The following is a 15,930-nucleotide window of genomic DNA, read 5'->3' on the forward strand; positions in this document are numbered from 1 at the left end:
GTTAAAGTTTCTCTAACATGCACAATTGTCAATGCAGTGACATCACTGTGTCCTGTTTCAAAACATGGTAAAGTGCATTAATACCAACCTGCAATAGTATAAATAGTCAAGACTATATAAAGAGTTAACTTTATACAATTCCTAAATTATCTTGATCTTAACTTTCCATAAGATTGCCTCTAGTATTAAAAGGGCAACATATTCTTCAAAATGTTAAAATGTTAAAAAGACATAAATATGAACAAGCTATTAAGTTACCTCTTATTTGGCTTGATAATCTCTCATCAGATAAACATGTTAAATTGTGATGACATCAGTGACAAGACTAATGTGGAATACCAATCGCCTACTGGCATGGAAACAAAAATAATTAGCTTTCTTTAAAAGAGATAAATATCTGAAAATTGAGTACAAGAGCAGAATAGCATTGAGCTAAACCTCTTTCAAAGCCAGTGGAAATATAATTACCAGTATATAAAAGGTGTAGTGAGCCCACAGTGTCATATTCTGTATTTTTAGAGACCTTTCAGCAAACCCATTTAAAATAAATTCTTCACGTTTGTGTGCAGAACTTACAGAAAAAAGTTAATATACACAAAATCATCTCGTTCAGTTTTAAAGCACAATACAGTCCAATAGCCAAACGTGGAAATATTGCATTTCATGGGGCAATGCATTGTAAGTATACAGACTAAGGGGCCATGTTTTAATTTGTGCTGAATTGATTGCTATCATTCAGGACAAAAAACAGCCTGTGTTCTCATTTTTTAATAATTTCTAGCAAAATCAACTCTGAGAAAGTTTATGGAGGTTTTTGTGAGTGGCGTTCTGTTCATCTTTGAAGCTGCTTACTTAAACAGATTACACATTTGCTCGCTTACCCGCTTTAAACTACAGTAGGATCATCAGATTAGGACATAAAGCCTGGAAAAATAAAAAGCTGTAATGCTAAGGACACTGCATTCCATAATACAAAACACAATGAAAGGAATTTTATAGAACACAATTTCCCCTTAAACTACCAGTCCCCATTTTATTTCCTCCAATGCCAAAATTTACAATTATATTATTGTTGCTATTTTTGACAAAGATAGTTACTCATCTAATGCAGATTGGAAATTCTGGAGTCATGAAAAGTGAAACAGAACCTGCCACAGCCACTATTTAAAAAATGCAGCAGTCTTTCAATATATCTTTTTGGTTTGATGTGCTCATTTATAATAGCTTTAAATGTCTTCTAACAATACCATTGCAAATTGTTTGTTTGAAGCAGCTCTCTTTAAAAAACAAAACAATAATAGTACTTATATATTAGTCTCGGTGTTCTGGAACTTTCTCAAAACAATGATGATATTACATTTCTCTGCAGAAAATTCTGGTTTCTGAAATCAATCTCAACTCCTAAATACAGGAGCAGTTTCCCCAAAGGGAAGAAACCAAGAATGTTCTCAACTACAAAACCGGGGAAAAGGTTTATTGGTTGTAACTGTAGCTTAAAAACTGTAACTGTAGCTTAAGTTTAAAAAACGTAACAAAAAAGTAAATGTATGATCTCAACGGAATCATTGTTATTAGTTACAGGAGTATGCAAAAGCATAGTCGTAGTTTTGGTTACATTATGTTCACGGGGGGGGGGGGGGGGGGGGGGGGGGGGAGATATATCAAGCAACTTGCGCTTTACAATGGTTTTAATGTTTTTTATATCTTCTATAGCCATCTTTCAAAATGTCTTGAATGCTTAGATTGAAGCAAAAACTTCAAAATACTCTTAACTGCACAACAATTAAGTAGTTCTGATGAAAGCTCGACCTGGAAAGTTAACACACATTGCTCTCTTAAAACTTGCTGCCTGACCTGATGAGTATTTCCAGTGCATTTAATTCAAGCAATTGTCGGTAATTTCATATTGATCTGTCTCAATCTTATTTTACTTGGCAGTGGGTCATTTTCAAATTGCTCAATTAGATCAAACAATCCTCTTCATTGCCCCAGCAATTTCTCTTTTCACAATGGATCATTTTTTAAACAAAATGGCCAAGAGGAATGCTGCAAACAAAAATATTGACAGCCTTTCTCTCTAGTTTAAAACAAAGGCTATACTCAATTGCAGGTAAACTGAAGGACCAAAATCTGAAGTGTTTTCCTCTGTAAAACCACAAGTAGTGGCATTTCATTATGTAGTGTGTAAAGAAATTCAGAATCATAAATGCCAGGGGAGGACCATATAACTTTACATTAAATAGATCTTTAAGTAGCATGAATATATATATATATATATATATATATATATATATATAAAATCATACTCATACATTACTTTTTCTCCTCATTGCTTTTAGGTTAATTGGAATTCAATTACACTAATTTATTCAATAAGACAGTTATTCTATTTTTATAACTAGTAAATCACCAGTTTAAAAGTACATATCCAGTTGTTTCCCCCTCAGTTCACAGAAATAAGATTGTATTAAGCATGGTCTTTGTTAATGATGCTGTACAGTGAATTTATTTTGTTTAAATGTCACAATCTGCAATCATTTACCTCAGATGCCATTTATTTTGCAGATTACTTCTCCAGTGATTGCATGCTGGCTTTACTTATGGCAGACAAACACTTCAAAAATTAAGTTACTAGCACCTACGTAATATAATTAAATGGGCTTTCTTGCCTGCAAGGTTGAGCCTTGAAAATGCATAGAATAAAAAGACACTCCAGAAATCAAAGTTAAAACCCAATCTTTTTTGAAATGTCAAACCCTATTCATTCCGCGATTATAGTTGCAGCTGGGAATGGCCAGACTCCAAACGCAATATTATTCAGTTTTGTTTGCCTATCCGGGATTAAAATACTGCTTTCATGAAAGTTGAAAGATGAACAAAGATCCTGAGTACAAGGAATTAAATTATAAGACTATAATGTTCTTTGGATAAAAAGGAGAGTTTAACATGACCCAAGATCACATTCTCATGACCAATCAACTTACTCAGGCAAACATCAAGGTGATGGAATCAAATAGGGGACAATTTAAGAATAAGTTGAATTAACAGAATAGGTTACAGTAATAATTCATCCAAAAAATGGAAGTTGTGGAATAATCATCAGGAAATGCGAGTAAACAAATGATGTCAAGAGACAAATGGATATTTTGCTTTGAACAGAGCAATACATAAAAGATAGGTAAACCCAGGGGTTCACAATTCCAGAAATGATAGGTTTGTTTGTGTCGGGTGACCTTCTCCTGTTAACAAGAATTCAGTGTGTTCTTATTTTCTTTTGTATCCCAGTCAGTGAGAGATGCTATTACATTTTTACCTCATATTTTTTCAGATAGATCATGGGGAAAGAATGTGGTAATATCAGTATCAGTTATTATAAGGAATTGCCCTTCACTGACCCCAAGACTCTTCCATCATTACTGTGGATGAACCACTAACTACAATCATTAAAATATCAATTATCCAATAGTTACAATAATCAGCAAAATACCAAAAATTTAGTGTTTTGTTGCCAATCCATAATTATTGAAATTCAAATAAAATTCTTGGGGTTTGTCAATACAGTGAATAACCATAATTAAACGTTTTCGTTTTATAACACAAAGGCTTAAGTACTAGCTAGTCATTGTCTAATATGACATACGTCTCACTAGCCTCAGCATCTTCCCATTGCTCTTTATCGATATTCCCTGCTCCTTCTTCATCTGGTACATCTTCACCAACCATTCTCTCGTTTTCTTCCTGTTCCAATCCACCTGGCTCATCCTGTTCTTCTTGCTGCTCCTTAAAAAATTCTGGATCAACCATCAGGTCCATACCATCATGGTCACCTTTTGGCGGTCTATCACCTCCAGAACAATCCAAACATACACCATATCTTCGAGATCCGTGCCTAATACCAACACTGGCTGCTAAAGTGAAGAACTTTTTACAAACCATACATTTGTACTTTTTATCTTTCTTGTGTACCTGTGGAGAAAAATCAATCAAATCAAACATTAGAAATATGAACTTGCAATTTTTCTGGTCAACATGTATTTTCTAATTAAGTTAGTGACAGGTGAAAGATGGTACGTCATAACTATTGTACAGTGTAGAAACACAATTTTGTTGAACATACAGTGCCCTCTATAATGTTTGGGACAAAGACCCATCAATTATTTATTTGCATCTGTACTCTACAATTTGAGATTTGTAATAGAAAAATTCACATGTGGTTAAAGTGCACATTGTCAGATTTTATTAAAGGGTGTTTTTATACATTTTGGTTTCACCATGTACAAATTGCAGCTGTGTTTATACATAGTCTCCCCATTTCAGGGCACCATAATGTTTGGGACACATGGCTTCACAGATATTTGTAATTGCTCAGGTGTGTTTAAATGCCTCCTCGATGCAGGTAGAAAAGAGCTCCCAGCACCTAATGTTTCCTCCAGTTTTCCATCACCTTTGGAAACTTTTACTGCTGTTTATCAACATGAGGACCAAAGTTGTGCCAATGAAAGTCAAATAAGCCATTATGAGACTGAGAAACAAGAATAAAACTGTTAGAGACATTAGCCAAACCTTAAGCTTTCCAAAATCAACTGTTTGGAACTTCATTAAGAAGAAAGAAAGCACTGGTGAGCTTACTAATCACAAAGGGACTGGCAGAATAATTCTCTCTATAATAAAGAAAAATCCCCAAACACCTGTCTGACAGATCAGAATCACTCTTCAGGAGTCAGGTGTGGATTTGTTATTGACCACTGTCCACAGAAGACTTCATGAACAGAAATACAGAGGCTACACTGCAAGATGCAAACCACTGGTTAGCTGCAAAAATAGGATGTCTGGGTTACAGTTTGCCAAGAAGTACTAAAAGGAGCAACCACAGTTCTGGAAAAAGGTCTTGTGGACAGATGAAATGAAGATTCATATATCAGAGTGATGGCAAGAGCAAAGTATGGAGGAGAGAAGGAACTGCCCAAGATCCAAAGCATACCACCTCATCAGTGAAACACAGTGGTGGGGGTGTTATGGCCTGGGCATGTATGGCTGCTGAAGGCTCACTTATCGTCATTGATGGTACAACTGCTGATGGTAGTAACATAATGAATTCTGAAGTGTATAGACACACCCCATCTGCTCAAGTTCAAACAAATTGGCTGGCGGTTCATTCCACAGCAAGGCAATGATTCCAAACATACTGCTAAAGCAACAAAAGAGTTTTTCTAATCTAAAAAATTATCAATTCTTGAGTGGCCAAGTCAATCAACCGATCTGATCCCAATTGAGCATGCCTTTTTGTATGCTGGAGAAAACTGAAGGGGACTAGCTCCCAAAACAAGCATAAGCTAAAGATGGCTTGCAATACAGGCTTGGCAGAGCACCATTAGAGAAGACACCCAGCAACTGGGGATGTCCATGAATCGCAGATTTCAAGCAGTTATTGCAAAGGATATGCAACAAAATACTAAACATGACTACTTTCATTTACATGACACTGCTGTGTCCCAAACATTATGGCACTTTGAAATGGGGGGGGACTATGTATAAACACTGCTGTAATTTCTACATGGTTAAACCAAAATGTATTAAAATGGCCTTTATTAAAATCTGACAATGTGCACTTTAAGCACACGTGATTTTTTTCTATTACAAATCTCAAATTGTGGAGTACAGAGGCAAATAAATAAATGACGTGTCTTTGTCCCAAACATTATGGTGGGCACTGTACAAGGAAAAAAATCTGTAAACTTCCTGGCTTGTGTAGGAATATGATAGTGCTTCAGCTAAGAATTCTCTAAATGTACAAGATTTTGGTTACAACAGCCTTTTTCAGTCCAAAAACTATCAACTAAAGTAATGAAAGTATACATACCTCAAATACTAAAGACTAGAATTTGATTATAATCCCATTTTTACACATTCTTAAAATGGATATTGGGGGCAGCACAGTGGCGCAACGGTAGAGTTGCTGCCTTACAAAGCCAGAGACCCAGGTTTGATCCTGACTACTGGTGCTGACTGTATGGAGTTTGTTCGTTCTTCCTGTGACATTGTGGGTTTTCTCTGGGTGCTCCAGTTTCCTCCCATATTCCATAGACATGCAGGTTTGTAGGTTAACTGACTTCTGTAAAAATTGCCCCTAGTGTGCAAGATAGAACTAGTATTTAGTTGATGGTTGGTCAGCACGGATTTGTGGGCCGAAGAGCTGGCTTCCATGCTGTATCTCTAAACTAAACCAAACCAAACTAAATCTCACTAATCTGTCAACAATTAACTAAATTCATGAAATTCGGTCAGCATAATGTAAGGACAGAGAAAACAATGGAAATCAATAAAGTTGGCTACATCAAATTTCACACAAAAACAAAATACATAATAAGAAAAAAAATATTGCAGTAGAATGAGATGCAATCAAGATAAAACACTGACGCACGAGTTATTGGGACAAATGTCCAAACATTTGGTTAATGAGATACGGTTTAAGGAGGACCTATAAGCAAAGAAAACGTTGGAAATGTCTAGGTTTTCAGAGAAGGAATGGTTAGAGACATTAGCTACTGAAAATAGAGGGCCCACAGATCAGAGATGGATTTTGGTATGTTTTCAACGAATCAAGGTCAGGAAGGAATACTCACAGCCATGGCATATTTAAACATTACGCTAGGAATTGTAAATTAAAGTATGGTGGAGCATGTAGCCAACAGAGCATTACCATAAGGTAATAAGTGATTAGGTATGAATGGGCAGCAGGGATTTAGATGACCTACGGTTTGAAGACAGAAAAACAATCTGCAAAAGATTCAAAGAAATGGAGCAGAGATGTGAAAAAAAAATGGATGGCTTTTATCAACAAATGAGCCGATGCACAGGTGGAGGTTATCATAACCAAATTAATGGGAGAGAGAAGAGTTTCCTAAGAGTTTGAATTTGTCCACTGTCTGATTCCACGGGAGACTATAAAACTTGTGACAAAGGTTAAAAGCTAATGCCTTGTTATTCCTAATCGTTAAATAGAAGAAACTGTGGTTCAACCAAAACAGCATGTTGGCTGATCAACCAGATTCAAAGGAAGAGTGAATCTGAGAGTTGACAAGGTACAGGTATGTTTGGTCAGCAAACGTATTTTACGATGATGTCACCAATATACAATAAGATCATGAGAAAGAGGTAGGGGCAACAGAGCCAAGTAAGTATAAAGCTCACAGTTCTTGTAAACAGCACCCATACTTACCAAGGAATGTCTCTTAACATGTTCTCTTCGTGTGAACAACTTTCCACAGATGTCGCAAGCAAAGGATCGCACCCCAGTATGTATTAGCTGATGCCTCTTCAATGTGCGTCGATATTTAGCAATGTAATTACAATGCGGGCATTTGAATTTATTTTGGCTACCAATTGAAGCATCACCTAACAGATATAGAATTCATGCAGTTTATTTACTTTCCTGTTAAAATACGGCATTGTTCATTATTTAAAGTTACAATAGTGCAAAAAAGAGAATGTTTTATCTATACGATGCAAATAAATGGCACGGCACACGTGCTTTCCAGATGCACCCATCTACAAATCCTTTGAATTCAAATCTCTTTGTATGTGGAGGCCATTAAGAACATAGCATACCGTATTTTCTGGCAATGAAGACGCTATTTTTTACCCAAAAATAAGTCACGAAAATTTACCTGCGTCTTGGAGGCCGAAGGTTAGGTTGTTAGCCAAAAAAGATAGACTTGGCTATCCCTCAGTACAGCAACTTCAAGAACAATGTTGCTGTACTGAAGGATAGCCAAGTCTATCCCTCTTTACTGGCAGCTGATGGGAAGCGGCTGTAAAAGGACAGCGCCGCTGGGGGGGGGGGGGGGGGGGGGGGGAGTTCCTTTCACTGCGTGTGGGGAGTCTGGCCCGGGTCAGCACAGGCAGGAGCTTTGAGAAGGAGGGTGTCAGGGATCATGCCAGCAACTCACTCACTCAACTCCGGGAGCGGAGCCACCGCATTGTGGCCGGGGAGGGAAATAACTCGGGTGGCTGCGAGCGGTCGCCGTTCCTTAAATTCCGACATCCGCCGGGAGCAGGACATGGCCTCACTTGCTGCGCTGGGTGACACTGCCCGGTCCGTGCATGGTATTCACTGCCCGGTCCGTGTCTTTTAATGTAGACCGGACGGTGAGGGGACCAGCTCAAGAGCAAAGATCATAGAGCGGAGCAGGTCAGCGGGCGATGGATAACAGGACAGCAGGCAGTGGAGCTTACTCTTGTGTCAGCGCGAGTAACCTCAATTGGTCCCTTGATCGTGCTGACACAGGAGTAAGCTCCACCACCCGCTGACCGTGACTTTATCTAGAAGAGTCCTTGCATGTTTATGAGCCAGTATTAGAATTCACAACAGGTAGCAGATCCCAGTAAAGATTGTTCAGTGAAGGATAGTCTGCACTGATGTTCCTCGGTGAAGTTTACCAAGGATAAAGCAACTTCCAATCTGGTTTATAAGGCTGCTTGTGATCCCTTAAACACCTATAGTTTACCAATATATAAGAGTCAAGTCAAGAGTGTTTTATTGTCATATGTCCCGGATGGGACAATGAAATACTTACTTTCTGTAGCACAACAGAATATGTGAATATGTAAACATAGTAATGACAGGGGAAGAGAAAAAAAGAAGTTAAATAAATAACAAATATAGTACAATAATAATATAGTCTTTTGCAGTTCAGAGCTCAGAGCTTATTCGTTGTTGTGTTTAATAGCCCGATGGCTGTAGGGAAGAAGCTGTTCCTGAACCTAGACGTTACAGTTTTCAGGCTCCTGTACCTTCTTCCTGATGGCAATGGTGAGATGAGTGTGTGGTCAGGATGGTGTGGGTCCTTGATGATTTTGGCTGCCTTTGAGGCACCGACTACGATAGATCCCTTCGACGATGAGGAGGTCAAAGCTGGTGATGGACTGGGCAGTGGTCACAACTTTTTGAAGTCTTTTTCACTCCTGGACGTTCAAGTTGCCGAACTAGGCCACAATGCAAACAGTCAGAATGCTCTCTACCTTGCACCCGTAGAGGTTTAGAAGAATCCTCTTTGATCTGCCGAATCTCCGTAATCTTCTCAGGAAGTAGAGTGGCTGATGTGCTTTCTTTACAATTGCATCGGTGTGCTGGGTCCAGGAGAGATCTTCGGAAATATGCATGCCCAAGAATTTGAAGTTATTGACCCTCTCCACCATTGTCCCATTGATATGAACAGGATGGTGGGTCCTCATCCTTCCCCTGCCAAAGTCCACAATCAGTTCCTTGATGTTGAGAGCCAGGTTGTTGTGCTGGCAGCATTTGGTCAGTTGGTCGATCTCACTTCTATACTCTGACTCGTCCCCCATCTGTGATTCGTCCAACCATAGTGGTGTCGTCGGCGAACTTGATGATGGATTTCGCATTATGACCGGCTACACAGTCATGAGTACAGAGTGAGTAAAGCTGGGGGCTGAGCACGTAGCCTTGAGGTGCTCCTGTACTAATTGTTACTGAGGATGAAGTGGTTCCTCCAATTCGAACAGACTGCGGTCTGTGGATGTGGAAGTCGAGGATCCAATTGCAGAGGGATGTGCAGAGGCCCAGTTCCTTGAGCTTGGTAAGCAGCTTGGAAGGGATGATGGTATTAAACGCTGAGCTGTAGTCTATAAACAACAGCCTGACGCAAGTGTTTTTATTGTCCAAGTAGTCCAATGCAGAGTGGAAAGCCAGTTGCATCTTCCGTTGACCTCTTGTGGCGGTATGCGAACTGTAGTGGGTCGAAGTTCTTGTCGAGGTAGGAGTTGATGTGCACCATAATCAACCTCTCAAAGCATTTCATCACCATAGACTTTAGTGGCACTGGTCGATAGTCATTGAGGCACGTCACCTTACTCTTCTTGGGCACCAGTATTATTGATGCCCTCTTAAAGCAGGTGTGAACCTCAGACCTCAGAATTGAGAGGTTGAAAATGTCTGCAAAAACTCCCGCCAGTTGGTCTGTACAGGTCTTTAGAACTCGACTGGGTATACCATCAGGTCCGAGGGTTCACCCCCCTGAAGGATCATCTGATGTCGGCCTCTGTGGCTGTGACTGTAATACCGTCAGGGCGAATGGGGGCTCGCGAAGGCTCATCAGTGTTCTCTCTATCGAACCGTGCATAGAACGCATTGAGCTCGTCAAGGAGTGATGCTTCACTGTCGTTTGAGCTGCCTCCTGATTTCGCCTTGTGGGAGGTGATGGCATTCAAGCCCCGCAACAGTTGCCGAACAACCGTCTCATCCTCCAGCTTAGAGCAAAATTCCCTTTTGATGGCCTTACCAAGGTCGTATCTGGACTTCTTACAGACCTCTGCATCGCCAGACCTGAATGCCCGGGATCTGGTCTTCAGAAGAATGCGGATCTCATGGTTCATCCAAGGCTTCTGGTTAGGAAGCACTCGGAAGGTTTTTGTTGGAACACAGTCCTCCACACATTTCCTTATGGAGTCTGTAACCACTGTGGCGTATTCATTCAGGTCCGTTGCCGAGTCCCTGAACATTGCCCGGTCTACAGACTCCAAGCAGTCCTGGAGTTGTTCCTCTGCCTCCCCAGACCAGCTCCGTGCAGTCCTCACCTCTGGGGGTGCTTTCTTTAGTTGCTGCCTGTAGGCAGGAAGAAGCAGCACTGCTGAATGTTCGGATTTACCGAAGTGAGGGCGAGGAATAGAGCGATAGGCGTCTTTGATGCTCATGTAGCAGTGATCAAGGGTGTTTGATCCTCTGGTGCGGAGAGCAGGAGTTAGACAGAACTGGCATGTCTAAGCACCATGTAGAGTTGACCATGAGGCAGACGCCTACTCCTCTCCCTTTCCCAGATGCCTGCGTGCGGTCCATACGGTGGATGGAGAAACCTTCAGGCTGGACCACTGAGTCTGGGGAGCTGGGGGTGAGCCATGTCTCTGTGAAGCAGAACACAGAGTAAGGCAGCCGTGACCTTAAGTCCTCCACTTTGTTTTCTATTGACTGTACGCTGGCTAGTAGGATGGTAGGGAGAGGGGGCCGAAGTCCCCTGCGCTTCAGTCTTACTTGTAGTCCTGCCCGACGACCACGTTCCGTACTCCATGAAGGCCTCCTCGGTATTTACAGGTACAGTACTTGCGAGTCTCCGCGAGGTCGGGGATTCCCCTGCGATCGGGAATTCTCTTACAGTTGGCACCATTAGCTCCTTTGCTGCTGGGAGATCCTGCCCGACGGCCACGATTTCGGACTCCATGAAGGCCTCCCCGGTGTTTACAGGTACAGTACTTACTGTATCTGTGAGCCTCCGTGAGGTCGGGAATTCCCCTCCAGTCGGGAATTCCCTGACAGTCACTACCTCCGGGAGATCGCAGTAGCGCTAATGCATTTAAATGCGTTAGCAGCTCGCTACTTACATCGCTGGTTTCTGCAGATTCTTTTATACAGGTGAGCTCAGAAATACTATATTTGAAGATTTTATTTCGGAGTCACGTGAGTGACTACGTGAAGAACCCCGCTAGGACGCATGCGTGTCATTACGCTACACGCATTCGAACTCGTCATTGCTGGAGGAAGGACGTTCCTCCCAAACGGCAGGGGTTGAACCTGCAACAGTAAAGTGAGGGAACGTCGTTCTTTTACTTACCTTTTTTTTTTCTACAGAAGGCTGATGAAAACTGGCTGGGGAGAGTCTGCAGAACTGCAGGCAGCCAGCAACGGCCGGGTCCCTGCTATCTCCCTTAAACGGGAGCCGGAGCCGACTTCAGCTCCAGGAGGACGCCGACAGCGGTGGAGCATTTCTGGAGCAGTGATTTCCGACAACTCGGACTACAGCCTCACGGACCTATACATGGGTCCGAGGGGCTGGAAGAGGCTGGCGGGGGAGAACCGCAAAATTGCAGGCAGCCGGCAGCAGCAGCAGCAAACGGCACGCATATCTCCCGTAATGGGAACAGCTGTGCCCGAGGAGCAGCCGCGAGCGACCAGTGCCCGTGTGCATGGGGGTCGGTTTGAGCGGCTGGAGGAGATGGCAAGCAGCCGCGAGCGACCAGTGCCCGTGAGCACCGGGGTCGGTTGGAGCGGCTGCAGCATGACAAGCAGCCGTGAGCGGCCGGTGCCCGTGAGCACCGGTCGATTGTAGCGGCTGCAGCATGCAGGATAAAGAGCAGCCGGGAGCGGCCAGTACAAGAGAGCATTGGAGCCGGTTGGACCGGCTGCAGGAGCAGTACCCCTTGTGGGGCTGCAAAGTGGAAATACTCCAAAGTGGCAAAGCCACAGTGGGCAACTAATAAGCCCCACAGCAGTACTCCTTGTGGGGCGGCACAGAGTTTCTCACTCATCAGAGGGGAACACAGAGAGTCAATCCTGGGCTGGCTGCAGGAGCTGGAACAGGAGCAGCTTCAGGAGCAGCCGTGACGGCCATTGCCCGTGAGCATTGGAGCCGGATGGAGTGGCTGCAGGAACTGCAGCAGGAGCAGCCTCAGGAGTAACGGCTTCAGGAGCAGCCGCGATGGCCAGTGATCATGTGCATTGGAGCCGGTTGGGTGCCCGAGAGCATCAGGACCAGCTGGAGCAGCTGTTGGAGCAGGTAAGTGGCAGCTCCATGAGATGGAGACTAGTCACAGAGGGGCAGCTAGTAAGTCCTACAGCAGTACCACTTGTAGGGCTGCACAGTGTTCTCCCTCATCAGAGGGGAGTATAGGGGGTCAAGTTTGGGCTGCACTTGAACAGAGGAGCAGAACATACCCCTAGTACACTCAGGGTGCGGAAAACCTATGGGAAAACACTTACCATCAGGGAACTGCAAAACCTGAATGTTCCCAGTATCAACCAAAACATGGTAGGGCAGGGAATTGAAACGAAAGAATGTTCTAAGTCCTAACAGATGATAACCTGGAATCTCCCAACCTCCAATATTAAAATTTGGAGGCATCTTATCTTAACAGGGAAAGATCTTCACATAGAGGGAACTCTGGGACACATTAAGGAACGTCTTAAAAACTACTTCCTGAGAAATGTGCTACCCTCATCAGACGCCGGCACCTCAACGACCTCGGAGGATGCCAAAATAGTAACTAACCTACTAATAGGAACCAGGGAGGTTGGTGGGGGATAACAGATCTATCTGTATGCATAGAATTATTCTACCGACACTTAAAATTCAGAAGTACAGGGGTATACCTTAGAATTTTTCATTCCATTATCCTCCAGTTCAGCATGTACCGAACTGAATGTTCATGCTTACAGGGAAAGAAACAACTAAAGCGCATACTGAACTACAGTGCCCATATATTATAGGAGTTATGGAGGACATCCACACGAAGCACAGGAATTCGTGTCCTAAATATCCTTATCATAATTTAGAGGTGGTTGCCACTTCATCTTAGATTGACTAATTTGAATACTTCGCACTTTATATTCATTACAGATGGGAACCTTTGGTGCAACTAAGGGATTGATCCTAGGGTACTACATGGCAAGCATGGCATTAAAATACGCTTGCTATATAGGACTCATTGAAGGTGCCCACAGATGTATTTAACACAACAGATCGTCTGCGGTCCACCGATAACACACTTCACATGGCAGTAACTTTGCCGTAAGAAAGGGTACAGCCTTTATGGAGGCTTCCAGGGAACTAAACCAGCCATCAGACTGGTAGTAGAATAATTGGCATTAGGAGCTGTGTGACAGCCACATGATATCGGACCTTTACATAATCATAGTATAGAGCGCAACACGCGTCACTCAAGAAATTATGTGGGGGTCATTCTGACAGACTTGTGAAACAACCAAACACAGTTACCCGTCTATGGAACCACATACTGATGGGCCTTGGATTGGGATGCTACTAATTCCATCTCCAGCTGTGGGGGAGATGGAATGTTCAGGAGGCATCACTACTAACGTTGGGGATATATACCTGCGGAAGTGAGAGCTAGTCATGGCTTTAAGTCAAATTGTTTTGGGTTATATCACCAGTATGTTAATCTACAAATTGACAACACCACCGGGGTAGCATATGTCAACCATATGGGTAGAAACATATCGACACCATGTGACTATCTGGCCAACGCTATTTGTGAATTGAATTGAATTGAATCCTTCTTGTCAATCAGACCTTTCGGTCTGAACGAGATGTTGTTGCCTGCAGCCATACATGTAATAATAGCAGCACACAATGGACACAGGCTGGCATCCGCCGCGGTGAGTTCACCAGGTACCTCCTCACTGTGATGCAGGCAATAGTCTTAGAGTTACTGTCTCTATTAATCTGGATTAATAGCGTATCCAGATAGAGATTGGATATCAGCTTCCAACTACCAGGGAAACTGAATTTAGTGGCAGACTACAGGTCACGCTAAGTCTAAAAACTCTGTATGGATGTTGGATAAAATATGTATTGCTGGAACAGCCGGTATAGAACACCAGATAACGACCTATTCACATCCGTGCTCTTACCAGTTATCAAATTATGTTCTTGGGAGCCAGAACCTGGGGCAATGGTTCAGATGTATCTTCGCTGATTGGGGGATCATTTATGCATCCCTCCCTTTGCCTCATCAGTCGGGTATTTAGGAAGAAACTATAGACTCCACGTCTCGAATCTTGATATACCTGATTGCCCTACGCAACCAGGGGTACTGGTGATATCAACATGGGTCACAACCATACATCACCATCCATCATAGACCTAACTTACTGGGTCTTCCCGCAACAAGGGGAGTTACCCATGTCACTATTATATATTAACCTATTTATTTAGAGTTGAAAGCACCTCTTCTACACCTGGGACTGACGGACCGAATGCGGAATTATTTCAGCGGGTCAGACAGTCCACCTAAACATCAGTACTTGGTATCATCTAATAATGGGAAGTACTGTCACAACAATAATCATCACCCACAGATCTATGAACATCCCGTCTGTTCTGGAATTCCTGGCAAGCCTCCATTACGATGAGAGGCTCAGTCATAGTGCCATCAACTGCACCAGACGTGCTCTGTCAATATACCTGTCGAAGGTACAGAGCGGCATTCTGTTCGGACAAACCCTGGTAAACAAACTCATGAGGGGCATTTTTAAAATTAGTCCCCAAGAACCAGGTACTCCCAAATATGGGATGTGAGCATTGTACTGACCATGTTAAGAAACTGGTCTCCAGCTACAGCTCTGTTCCTACGGAAACGGACTATGAAAACAGTCATGCTCATGGTCCTGGTCACGCCACAAGGGTCCAGTCACCACAGAAAATAAGGTTGGACAACATGATTAATTCATCTGGAATTTAAGGTTTACATCAGTGTAATAGTCATACAAAACAGACAGGGGTCAACACGCCTAAAAAAAAAAAAAAAAAATAAAAAAAAAAAACAGAATTCAGGGCCTACCCTACAGATGGTCGTCTCTGTATTATAACACACTTACTATCATACATGAAGTATACTAAGATCATCAGAGGGAAGGAATGTCACTTTAATCAGCTACTAACAGCCATTTAAAACAGTGACAGTCCAGACCATCTCTAGATGGCTAAAACAAGTCCTAAATAGGCTGGAGTGGAAACTAGCATTTCAAATCTCACTCCACCAGGGCTGCAGCTACATTGGCAGCTATGAAGTTGGACGTACCAATGGACCAAATCCTCAAGACAGCAGGATGGCCAACGGAGGAATTTTCCAACGACTTTATAACAAACCAGTCATTGAACCTGAAACATTTACAGAAACAAATTTAAGTTCTGTAATATAATAGACCCATAAATAGGGGCAATAATTGGTGTTCATAATTTTACTGTTGGACTTCAATATCGTATTGATGTCTAATGATGTTAACTCTACTCTCCCCAAAAATCAAGGCAGATGTGATGCATGGACTCGTTCCACGGCATGAAATCACAGAGCTTTAAAATCTTCACGTAGTCACTCACGTGACTCCGAAGTAAAATAGTA

General features: G+C 42.5%; 1 protein-coding gene across 1 annotated transcript in view; it reads right to left on the reverse strand.

Moving 5' to 3' along the window:
• Nucleotides 1-2,479: 2,479 nt before the first annotated feature.
• The window catches only part of zbtb10 (zinc finger and BTB domain containing 10), a 49,375-nt gene continuing 35,924 nt past the window's right edge, over nucleotides 2,480-15,930 (reverse strand). Inside the window, exons 4-5 of the mRNA XM_033019235.1 lie at nucleotides 7,220-7,395; nucleotides 2,480-3,966 (exon numbers count right to left, since the gene is read on the reverse strand). Of these exons, the coding sequence (XP_032875126.1) occupies nucleotides 3,616-3,966; nucleotides 7,220-7,395 (527 nt within the window). The 3' untranslated portion in view covers nucleotides 2,480-3,615. The remainder of the gene's footprint in view (nucleotides 3,967-7,219; nucleotides 7,396-15,930) is intronic.

The sequence above is a fragment of the Amblyraja radiata genome, chromosome 4 (assembly GCF_010909765.2).
Source record: "Amblyraja radiata isolate CabotCenter1 chromosome 4, sAmbRad1.1.pri, whole genome shotgun sequence".
NCBI classification, from domain to species: domain Eukaryota; kingdom Metazoa; phylum Chordata; class Chondrichthyes; order Rajiformes; family Rajidae; genus Amblyraja; species Amblyraja radiata.